Raw genomic sequence first — 12,498 nt, forward strand, 5'->3', positions numbered from 1 at the left:
CTTCGGCAATCAGCCTTCTTTATGGTCCAGCTCTCACTTCCATACATCACTACTGGGAAAACCATAGCTTTAACTATACGGACCTTTGTTGGCAAGGTGATGTCTCTACTTCTCAAGATGCTGTCTAGGCCTGTCATTGCCCTTCTCCCAAGAAGCAGGCGTCTTTTAATTTCGTGGCTGCTGTCACCATCTGCAGTGATCATGGAGCCCAAGAAAGTAAAATCTCTCACTGCCTCCATTTCTTCCCCTTCTATTTGCCAGGAGGTGATGGGACCAGTAGCCATGATCTTCGTTTTTTTGATGTTGAGCTTCAGACCATATTTTGCACTCTCCTCTTTCACCCTCAATAAAAGGTTCTTTAATTCCTCCTCACTTTCTGCCATCAAGGTTGTGTCATCTGCATATCTGAGGTTGTTGATATTTCTTCCGGCAATCTTAATTCCGGCTAGGGATTCATCCAGCCCAGCCTTTCGCATGATGAATTCTGCATATAAGTTAAATAAGCAGGGAGACAAAATGCAGCCTTGTCGTACTCCTTTCCCAATTTTGAACCAGTCAGTTGTTCCATATCCAGTTCTAACTGTAGCTTCTTGCCCCACATAGAGATTTCTCAGGAGACAGATGAGGTGATCAGGCACTCCCATTTCTTTAAGAACTTGCCATAGTTTGCCATGGTCGACACAGTCAAAGGCTTTTGCATAGTCAATGAAGCAGAAGTAAATGTCTTTCTGGAACTCTCTAGCTTTCTCCATAATCCAGCGCATGTTTGCAATTTGGTCTCTGGTTCCTCTGCCTCTTCTAAATCCAGCTTGCACTTCTGGGAGTTCTCGGTCCACATACTGCTTGAGCCTTCCTTGTAGAATTTTAAGCATAACCTTGCTAGCGTGAGAAATTAGTGCAATTGTGCGATAGTTGGAGCATTCTTTGGCACTGCCCTTCTTTGGGATTGGGATGTAGACTGATCTTCTCCAATCTTCTGGCCACTGCTGAGTTTTCCAAACTTGCTGGCATATTGAGTGTAGCACCTTAACAGCATCATCTTTTAAAATTTTAAATAGTTCAGCTGGAATACCATCACTTCCACTGGCCTTGTTATTTGCAGTGCTTTCTAAGGCCCATTTGACTTCACTCTCCAGGATGTCTGGCTCAAGGTCAGCAACCACACTACCTGGGGTATATGAGACATCCGTTTCTTTCTGGTATAATTCCTCTGTGTATTCTTGCCACCTCTTCTTGATGTCTTCTGCTTCTGTTAGGTCCTTTCCACTTTTGTCCTTTATTATGGAAATCTTTGTACGAAATGTTCCTTTCATATCTCCAATTTTCTTGAACAGATCTCTGGTTCTTCCCATTCTATTGCTTTCCTCTATTTCTTTGCATTGCTTGTTTAAGAAGGTCTTCTTGTCTCTCCTTGCTATTCTTTGGAAATCTGCATTCAATTTCCTGTATGTTTCACGATCTCCCTTGCATTTTGCTTGCCTTCTCTCCCCCGCTATTTGTAAGGCCTCATTGGACAGCCACTTTGCTTTCTTGCATTTCCTTTTCATTGGGATGGTTTTCGTTGCTGCCTCCTGTATAATGTTACGAGCCTCCATCCATAGTTCTTCAGGCACTCTGTCCACCAAATCTAAAATCCTTTTATCTCTTGACTCCCTACTTTAGCATTCCAATCCCCTATAATGAGAAGAACATCCTTCCTTGGTGTCACTTCTATAAGGTGTTGTAAGTCTTCATAGAATTGGTCAATTTCAGTTTCTTCAGCACCAGTAGTTGGTGCATAAACTTGGATTACTGTGATGTTAAAAGGTCTGTCTTGGATTCGTATCGAGATCATTCTATCATTTTTGAGATTGCATCCCAGTACAGCTTTTGCCACTCTTTTGTTGACTATGAGGGCCACTCCATTTCTTTTACGGGTTTCTTGCCCACAGTAGTAGATATGATGGTCATCCGAACTGAATTCACCCATTCCCGTCCATTTTAGTTCACTGATGCCCAGGATGTCAATATTTATTCTTGCCATCTCATTTTTGACCACCTCCAACTTACCCATGTTCATGGTTCTTACATTCCAGGTTCCTATGCAATATTTTTCTTTACAGCATTGGACTTTCCTTTCGCTTCCAGGCATATCCGCAACTGAGCGTCCTTTCGGCTTTGGCCCAGCCGCTTCATCAGCTCTGGATCTACTTGTACTTGCCCTCCGCTCTTCCCCAGTAGCATGTTGGACGCCTTCCGACCTGAGGGGCTCATCTTCCAGCGTCATAACTTTTATATGCCTGTTGTCTTTGTCCATGGAGTTTTCTTGGCAGGGATACTGGAGTGGCTTGCCGGTTCCTCCTCCAGGTGGATCACGTTTGGTCAAAACTCTCCACTATGACCTGTTCATCTTGGGTGCCCTGCTCGGCATAGTTCATAGCTTCTCTGAGTTCTTCAAGCCCCTTCGCCACGGCAAGGCAGTGATCCATGAAGGGGTCTCATGCAATGGGTTTCCTCAAAATAACTCTGGAGGCAACCAAGAACCCCTCATCCTTATAACCTCTTCCCTAACATCACTCAGTTTTCCCCACTCTAATTCACTAGCCACTGATGTCCCACAGATCTTGCCCCTGCTTTAGGACAGCCCAGACCCAAACTTACATTGACGGCATACTGTGAGACGTCTGCCATGATAATGCTGGAATACTTCTTCCTCTGCTCTGCAGAAAGAGACAAAACATTATTTAAGGGGGAGGAATTGTGTTGCAATGTTGACTTAAACCAGCAAATGAAACCTGAAACTTTAGTATCGACTGTCAGCCGGGTCTGTTTAGCATCAAGCGGCAACTTTTATTTTTAAAAGGTGGCAGTGAGGGTGGGGAAAGAGAAGGGAAGCACCGTCTTTGGGGTCCATGTACTATCCAGAACAAATGGGCAGGGAGGGTGGGATTACAGGATACACAGACATTCATTCAAAGCACAAAGAATCCCGGGAACGGCTGTTTGTTACCCTGTGAGAAGTGACCTACAGTAGCCAGGACGTTGCTCCAGCCACAATGCACATGAGGTCTGCCTTCTTTGTGACAGGGCTCCTGACAGTGGCGTGACAGTCGAAAATTCAGCAAATAAAATGTCATTTAATTTACATCTTAGGGAAAATTGCACATGCTTAACAGCTGCATGCCAGGGTTGTTTTCAAGACACAGAAACATCAGCATAAAAACGGGAAATAAGCATAAATGTATATACAGTTATACCTTGGTTTTCAAACAGCTTGGTTCTCGAAAGTTTTGGCTCCTGAACGCCGCAAACCTAGAAGTGACTGTTCCGGGTTGTAAACTCTTTTTGGAAGAAGAACATCTGATGGGGCTTCCACGGCTTGCGATTGGCTGCAGGCACTTCCTGCATCCAATCAGAAGCTGTGCTTTGGTTTCTGAATGTTTTGGAAGTTGAACGGATTTCTGGAACAGATTCCGTTCGATTTCCAAGGTACAACTGAATGTACACACATTATACATATTACTATATCTCTCCCTCATGCACACATGCAATGAGTGAGGGTTTGCCTAGTTTAAAGGACAATGGGTTGTATCCAATGCTAATCTGACTCAGAGTAGACCCATGGAAGTTAACAGACATGACTAACTTAGGTTCATTAATTTCAATGGGTGTACTCTGACTAGGACTAGCACAGGTTAAAACTCTTAATAAGAACATCCAGGGATTTATCTCTCTAAGGAACACTTTTCAGTTCTTAAGAAATTATTACCTCTTCTAAAGAAGAGGGATGTAATTACTGCCTCTCCCTGCGGGAACCAGTTTAGCTTGTGAGAAATACACACACACCCATCTCCTCCCCTCTTACTGCTTCTCTGCTGATTCCTGCTTTTACCCCACTGCACGCGGCACAGAACCTTTGGTTTTTAAATCCCAGGAAAACCAAATGTTCAAGCTTCCTCAAGTCAAAGGGAAGAAACACAGAGAGGATGTAAAGTGAAAGACGGACAGGTTTCCTGGTTTAGTTTGCAGCAGAGGAGCAGAAGTTCATTGTGGTATCATACACATGATCCCAGCGTTGGAAGAAAAAAACTTTTAGTTTCATAGCACACAGTAGAACATGAGGGGGAACCACGCCAATCTTGCAAGCTCTGCAGAAACAGTTATGAGCAAGACAAATTTTGCAAAAGATCACCCATATAATTTTTTTTGCAGCACTTTTCAAAGCTACGCGAGTTCTTTATTATTAAAAAAAAGTCCCTGCACTCAAGGAGATTATAAAGCAATAAACTACATTTTGATGGTAGCGAAGTCAACCAAGGAAGAGAGGGGAGGGCGAGTCAAGGGATTAATTGTAAACAAATGTGGTTATTGAGGGTGAGGAGCAAAGAGTTAGGCCAAAGGCTTCCCAGGTAAGGTGTTGATTTGAGAAAAGGTTCCCACGTGACATACTCAGGAGGGAGTTCCAGGCGTAAAGATCATCAGCAGATCCGTTTATGAGAGCTGGTAATCTTTGAAAAAGTTGAGGATGCTACAGCTTCAGGACTGAGAAGGTCTTCAGATTTGAAACGTACCAGCACACTCATGAATAAACAAATCTTCCAGATACACCCCTATACTCTAAAACTCACCATAAATGGCTCTGGCACTGGGCTTGGAGCGGTCACTGCCGAGGCTGCAAGACAAAATGGAATAGTTATTCAACAACCAGAAGAAATCACCTCAGGTCCACATTTCCAGACTACTAGACATCCTTCTCAAAGCTTGCTAGGCCCTCAGGCTCCCCTCTGCCCATGTATCCTGGAGGCCAGTATCTTCTAGGGCTGGGGAACCTGTCCAAATCCTATCAGCCCCACTGTGCACCCAAGGAAAAGAAATATTAGTAATCTGTGCCACTTAATTTTACTTCAGCTCCCAAACAAGGCCATGGCGCTATATTGAAACAGCCTAGTTTCTGTTCAAAGAGGTTTTGCAGCCATTAGTGCCTCAGCCCACGTCAACTCTAGTCCCACAGCCACCAACCCCTTTTGTCAACCCAGAAGTGAAAGAAAAAGGGAGTCAAGACTATGGCAAGACTTCCTTGTCACACCAGCAGGGCCTCTACATGATCCCCAATGGCTGTTTTCTAAGCAGTCCCTTGACAATGCTCAGTAAGTTCAAAAATCACAACGAAAGGGGCAAGAGAACAAGGGAGGCGTTCCTGGCGAGTTCCGGCAGCTCATTTTCTAGAAAAATAGCAGGTGAAGCACAGGAGACACCCTTGCCTTAAGATCTGGGAAGGGTGTGAGGCCTGGAGAGAATCCTGAGGTTCAGACAGGGAGGTTCGGAGGGTTACATTTGCCCCCCGCCAGGCCTGAGGGTCTCCACCTTTTGTGGAGGGCAGTGGCTCTCCAAGGTTTCAGTTGCTGGGCCTTCTTCCCAGCACGACCCGGAGATGTGAAATGTCAGGGATTGCACCTAACACCTTTTCTATGCAGGTTGGGCTCTCTCACCCTCGGGGCAAAAAGGGAGTGCATGCCCAGAACACCATAGAAGGTTCTGGAAAGCAAAGAACTTTGTACTTAAGCTCTACATCCCAGATAAAACTGGGCACACTTTGAATTTCAGTGCCTCCCTAGCTAGTCTTGCTCCCAAATATGTAGGTGCTGGATGGAGTTCTCTGACAGCCAATCTTACCTTCCTGAGTCACTCATGATGTCAGCGGCCTCGTCCAAAAGTCCCAATGCAACCTGGCAAGCATAAGAAGAGAACATTGGTGGCAAAGGGGTGGAAGGAACAAGAAACCCCGACAATAACGGACTGGCATTACAAGCTACAAGAATTTGCTGAAATGGCGCAGTCAACAAATACCCTGAGAGGCAATTCAAAACAAGTTTATGGAAATGTGGGATAGATATAAAACATACGTTCAAAAATATAGTAAAGGTTCGCTATCTATGCTAGCATTTGATTGACGTTGGAGTGAGAATGAGTTGAGAAATAAGACTAAGAGCACATATTGATATAGGACTGTATTAGATAAAATGTAAAGAAATATACAATAATAAGAGTACATTCATTTGTAAAAAAGGAATATACAACGGGAGAGACAGGAAGTCTAGTGTGTTGGTATGTATATGATTTTGGAGGGGGGAATTGTTTTTGTTTTTTTCTCTTTGTTCTTTCTTTTTTTGTTTGTTTCATTTTCTTTCTAGGTATATAAAATTTGTATATAATTTTTGTATACATGTATACTAAGTCATGTATACTAAGTCCTGTAATGTAATATGACAACGTTTACCGATGTAATATAAGAATGTTAACAAATAAATAAAATGCAAATTCAAAAAAGAAAAAAGAGAAGGTTATCCATTTCACAACAAGTCTGCATAGAGAAAGCAAGTAGCTTTTGTTGCTTATGGGGTGGGGAGCCCCCAGGGCTGGAATTGGGTTTGATGAGGCCCTAAGCTATTGAAGGTAATGGGGCCCTTTATATGTCCACCTGTCCTCTGTCAACAACAAATTGTTGCTGTTTTTTCAGTTGAATATATGCTATATGGTAAGTTATGGACCTCATAGGTATCTAAAGTCATTTGCCATGCATGTTGTCACGCAACCAGTCCATGCAGAATGTAGGCACCCTATATATAGAAATGAGCAAACCAGTGATATTTTAGGGAGCAGGCTAGCAGGCAGGGCCCATTACATCTTAGGAGCCTACACAACACAAAACACTGTTGTTTTATGTAGGTTTTATTTTATTCGTTTTTTATCTTATATTTTGAAAATGTACATCCAGTTTTTTCCTTTGAATTTTTTGGGGGGCCTCAAGAGAGTGGGGCCCTAAGTTATAGCTTGTTTAGCTTATATGTAAATCCGGCACTGGGAACCCCAGACCCAGGGGCCATATGTGGCCCTCCAGCACTCTCTATCTGGCCCTCAGAACTCTCCCCACAACGATCCTGCTTTGCACCTAGAGTGTTTTTGCCTGGCTGGGATGTGTCCCTAAAAACTCTGTGGCTTGTCTGGGTGGAGGACGGAGAGGGAAGTGCTGTGGAAAAGTAATATTTGCCTTTACTCCTCTGCCCACTTTTGCCTCTGGCCCTGCCTACCTCTTGCATGTGGCCTTCAGCAGGTCGCCTATAAGGAAATACAGCCTTGGGGCTGAAAAAGGTTCCCTACCCCTGTGCTAAAAAGAACAACGGCAAATGCCTATTCTCCCACTAGAAGAGTGGTTTCAGAATTCATTAAGCAGGCCCAGGCAGCTGCCAATAGACACCCAGCGGACATTTGATTTCAGGGATTATTACCCCCTGACCCCCAAAACACACACACACACACACACACACACACACACACACACACAGAGAGAGAGAGAGAGAGAGAGAGAGGGAGAGAGATAAGTACCCTGAGCTCTGCACTCATTTCCCTTGTTCTTGCAGTTAGAATCCACTTCGCTGAAGCGTCCTAAACAATATTATATGACTAGCAAATTCAAGCTGACATTGCTAGTTTAGAGGTGAATGTTTTGCATGTGGCTCAGGTACCTTGATGCTACATTTGCATGCCTTCACACCTGAGGTGGGTACTGTCAGGCTTTGGGCCTTAGTAAGAGGGAGGCTCAAAAAGGAACTTTTTTAAGGTCTTGGCTGTGATGAAGGAAGAAAATCCTGATGTTAGGGAAGTGAGGGATCATTATTCCCTTCTCTTCCCCGCCTAATGGTTTAATTTATTTACATATTTCAATCCTGCTCTGATTCAGCTTTAAGGAGCTGGTTTTTGTGGGGAATATTTGGGGCAACCCCCCAAAAAAACCAAACCATTATGTTTGGACATTAAAGCGCAGCCTGGAAAGAGTGGGGCTGGGTAAAAGGTAAACCCAGTTGTTCTGATGTACTAATCCATGGGTAGGCAAACTAAGGCCCAATTGCCTTCTAAATCCGGCCCGTGAATGGTCCAGGAATCAGCATGTTTTTACATGAGTAGAATGTGTGTTTTTATTTAAAATGCATCTCTGGGTTATTTGTGGGGCATAGGAATTTGTTCATTAATTTTTTTCCAAAATATAGTCCGGCCCTCCACAAGGTCTGAGGGACAGTGGACCGGCCCCCTGCTGAAAAAGTTTGTGACCCCTGTACTAATCTGATGTTGATTATTTATTCATTTATCATCACATGTATTCTTCCAGGATGCCTTTCCGTTTTATCCTCAAAACAACGCTGCGAGGCAGGTTCGGCTAAAAGAGATCACGATTGGCAATCCAGTGGGCTTGGTGTTTGAACCGTGGTCTCCCAAGTCCAATTCTGACACTCTAACCACTTTGCCACAATGGTATTCTGTTCCTCATTGTATTCTGATCTAATTATGCTGACCGGCATGATGTACCTACATGTGGGCGGTATAGGGTTGTTTTGTGTGTGTGTGTGCAAATAAATAAAACCCCAGAACATTTACAGTACAAGGGTGTGCGATCATGCACACATGGTAAAGAAAAGTAAGTAGCCCTTGCTCCTGCCCAAGAATGCTGCAGCATCTCTTGCCAACGGCCACACCTGTTTCGTTTCACCTGGCAAGGTGCTTTGTTTATTAAAGGTGGGATTTAACCTCCTTCTATGCTTGGAGCAGAGCCAACCTGCTCTCGTCTAACCGTGCTTCTTTTTCAGAGAAGAAGCCACACAAGGAGCAAGCGGCTTAATGGTTAAAGCAGAGGTCGTAGTGTTTAATAGTGCGGGTGGTGGCGAGAGAAACAGGATACTCTCTTCCCGATATTTGCTTAAATATCCCAGCTACAGATTTGCAAGCAATGCTCATTTATGCACAGGTCTCTCGCCAGCCGTGGTTGATATGAAGAAACAATGGTCAATATTGACTCAGTTGGACTGTGTATTTGGGTTTAGGCCAGAAAGGAAAAAGGATTACTGCTTATATGTCACCGCTTTCCCCCCAAAACATTACCTGCCCACCCCCATCAAAATTAGGTGGGTTTCAGGTAGGTGGTGCATCCCTTTTTAATTTTTGCAGGGTTCCTGCCTTTTTAGAACCCAAGAGGCAGAAATTCAAGATTTCCCTAGTGTTGCGCCTCCATTCACAGAGAAGCTGCACCTGTTGATTTTCTGTCTGCCATGCACAAGGTTAAAATTCTTTGCTCAGGGCTCTGGGTCATTTTAGCCAACTGCTAGATAACGCTGCTGTATCTGATTACTATACCCAAAGCTTAACTCTGAATTCGGTAATCTGTTTTGAAAGCCGCTGCCTAATCCTGGATGTGTGAAATGAAGCGACAAAATATAGGCACACCTCTAAGCATGCATAATGCGTTTTCGCCCTCACCTCTGAGAGAGGGTATGAAATGTGGGCAGGTGAGAGCTCCACAACCTGTCTGTGGAGAAAGTATACACTATCTACATGTTAGCCCCACTTTTTCTCTTCTTACACGTTTCTTTCATTTCCAAAACGTCTATACATCCTGATTTTTGATGCAAAAGGGCACAAAGAAGGCTGTTTGCAAGAAATAGCATATTCCCCCCAAATGGGGGCAGTCCCTGTTTCCTGGTTCTGCTCTCTGTTAAATCTTTCTCTCTCTCTCTTTTTTTTTTTTTTGCCTTTGGGGGACACCTAATTAGTATGTTGCTAGTGCAAATTGCTCGAGTTGTCATTTATCAGGCTCAGCCCCAGCTCCAGGGCTTTGGCAGTAAAAACAGCACCTTTGGAGGCAAACAGTTGCGGGGGGGGGGGGGGGGCAGGGGATTGAGGCATTAGAGCATATTCCAGAGTGGGGCCCCACAGCAACTTGTTCTTTGAAATTAGTGCAGCTAGTTTTAGGCACTTTTTAAAAGTCAGAATAATGTCATGTGGCGTTTGGCCCAAGTTTATCACAGGAATATAGGAAACTGAATTATAACAAACCAAACCATTGCTCCATCTAGCTCTGTGCTGTCTATAAAGTATAGCGGTGGCTTTCCAGGGTTTTCGACAGGGAATCTCTCCCAGCCCTTCCTAGAGATGCCATAGATTGAACCTGCAACCTTCTGCATGCAAAGCAGATGTTCTACTACTTTTCTATGGCTTTCCCCCTTCTTGTCTCTGCTAGAGATGCACATTAATACATGCGCTTGAACAATAAGCTTCCGCATCAGGAACAAAGCCCATTTTACAGATTGTCACTGCTGAGGTTGCAAACCCTCAGCAATGTATAAATTGTGCGTTGTGCTGTTCTGGTGGTGGTGAGGATCAGGCAGTGATCCTTGGTGCGAGAGTAGGAGGCTTACAAAAATGGACATCTTCTCATCTGCTATACTGGAGGGTAGGCAGCCATAAAGAAACTAAGTCAAAGATGCAGCAACCATTCTGGGAAATATACCAATAAAGCTACAGATTTAATAGAGAAAATTTGCCTAAAAGAAGCCAAGTAACACTGTCCTTGGACAAAAAGGTAGAATATAACTGTAAAAATGAAATAAACGGACCAGAGACCTAAATATTTTCAGATTTAACCCTTGCCCATATTTGCTGTCAAAGCCTTTAACAAAAGAGGGGCATATGTATGCTGAAGCAATTATGAACCCCTAATGAGAACACTTAGACCAGGGGTCAGCAAACTTTTTCAGCTGGGGGCTGGTTCACTGTCCCTCAGACCTTGTGGGGGGCTGCAGTGGTGTAGCGTGGGTTGTCAGCACCCGGGGCAAGGCAAGTAATTTGCGCCCCCTAACCCTGGATTTGCGCCCCCTAACCCTATCCCTAACCCTAACCCCCAGATGTTGCGCCCGGTGCGGCCGGCACCCCCTGCACCCCCCACGTTACGCCACTGGGGGGCTGGACTAGGTTTTGGGAAAAAATAATAATGAACAAATTCCTATGCCCCACAAATAACCCAGAGATGGATTTTAAATAAAAGCACACATTCTACTCATGTAAAAACACGCTGATTCCTAGACCATCTGCAGGCCGGATTTAGGTGATTGGGCCGGATCCGGCCCCCGGGCCTTAGTTTGCCTACCCATGACTTAGGCCAATGGACAAAAGTTATGAAGACTAAGATTTCAGTGGGTCTTCTCTGAGTATGACTTATGGTAGTCAGCTGCAATCAAAAAATGTAGGGCTAGCTTTTGATGCTTTGGCAAGGAAAGCCTTTCTGCGTATGTTTAGAGGTTCTCTCGTTACTACATGTGAGATCACCACACAAACACACACACTTGGTGTTTTTTAAACAACATGTCTCTTTTCTGTTCCACGCAAATCTGTAATCTTCCTATTCAAAAAGCCTCAAAATAGCAGCTCCCTGGGCTAGAGCTTCCTGGATCTCACGGCAAGAAATTGTGTAAAATGGGATTTAGCCAACACTGAGGAAAGAGAAGCAGAACAAACACCCTCAAGGGGATTGTGGCGGCAGTGGGAAAATGTGACTGACACACGCAGAATACCGTTAAGAGAAAAAACTGGCATGTGCAGGCCTATCTCTGCTCAATCCTTCTTTAAAACTATAGGTACATGTGGAAGCTTTTTTGTGGGTGGGGAGGATTGATGACACAACCAATGCTCTGGGGGCCTGGCCCCTTGCAGGTATTCCAGGTCTCCCCGTGATGTTCAACTTTCAATTAAAAACAAAGTCTCTACCCTTTTTATTTGTGGAAATTTAAGTGCCCGGTCAGTATTCTAGTCAATTACTAAGAAACACAATAAGCACAACTTAAGTTCTGGATGCTTTGCAAGAGACCCCCCCCCTTACTTTCCAGCCCCCTCTCACCAGAAAAACAATGTGATCTCTTTTTGGCAACTGATAAGATCCACGTTAAACCCATATCTGAGTTTCTTCCAAATAAAAGGGTTCTCATTTTAGGAGCCACAGCACAGTCCCTGCTGTAAATCAAGTGCTTCTGTTTGTCCAAAATTTTGCCCTTCTCAGAAAAATCTACCCTGCTAGAAGAAAGCCAACTTTCTTGCTCTGCTGAGCAAGGCCTTTTTTTTTTCTACACCAGAGAGTTGAGGACCAAGTTCCCTTGGTGCAACCAACCAACTAACTAGGCTCTATCCCCACGAAGCCCAGGCTCCCTGCTTGTCCTTCCCCTCTCCCCCTGCAAGCTCCCACTATACTTTTAGACTTACCTTGTACGCAGCAGTCCTTGTCTTCAGTTCTCAACCATCTCTGCTTTGGGCACCCAGCTGGTGGCATCTGACATGGCAAGTAGAAAATACCGATGTGGCTTGAGACTTACCAGTCCCTATGAGAGCGAGCCTGTCAGCTGAACCACACCCCTTGCATACCTGGGCAGGTAGCACTCACTCACCAGGTGCCTTTTTTTTTGTTTTTTTTAAGCCTCAGGAACACACACACACCAATCTGTATTTGAAACGAAACTTTTGCTAGGGGGAAAAAGTGGCAGGGCTCTTTCTGGAGGCAGCTGGTTGGAGGAAGAGGGAAATGAGGGCATGCTTCAAAACGTGCTTGCAGGCATTGTACGTGCATGGTGAGAAGCTGCGGTCATTTTCCTTGCACGTGTCTATGCACTAAAACGCCTGCATATGTGCTCATTATACATGACGGAT

General features: G+C 44.5%; 1 protein-coding gene across 1 annotated transcript in view; it reads right to left on the minus strand.

The window, feature by feature from the left end:
* The window catches only part of EPS8L1 (EPS8 signaling adaptor L1), a 42,532-nt gene extending 30,326 nt beyond the window's left edge, over positions 1-12,206 (minus strand). Inside the window, exons 1-4 of the mRNA XM_079950391.1 lie at positions 12,058-12,206; positions 5,653-5,705; positions 4,608-4,651; positions 2,641-2,699 (exon numbers count right to left, since the gene is read on the minus strand). Of these exons, the coding sequence (XP_079806517.1) occupies positions 2,641-2,699; positions 4,608-4,651; positions 5,653-5,669 (120 nt within the window). The 5' untranslated portion in view covers positions 5,670-5,705; positions 12,058-12,206. The remainder of the gene's footprint in view (positions 1-2,640; positions 2,700-4,607; positions 4,652-5,652; positions 5,706-12,057) is intronic.
* Between the last annotated feature and the right edge of the window lie 292 nt (positions 12,207-12,498).

This window comes from Podarcis cretensis, assembly GCF_951804945.1.
Source record: "Podarcis cretensis genome assembly, chromosome: 13".
NCBI lineage: Eukaryota > Metazoa > Chordata > Lepidosauria > Squamata > Lacertidae > Podarcis > Podarcis cretensis.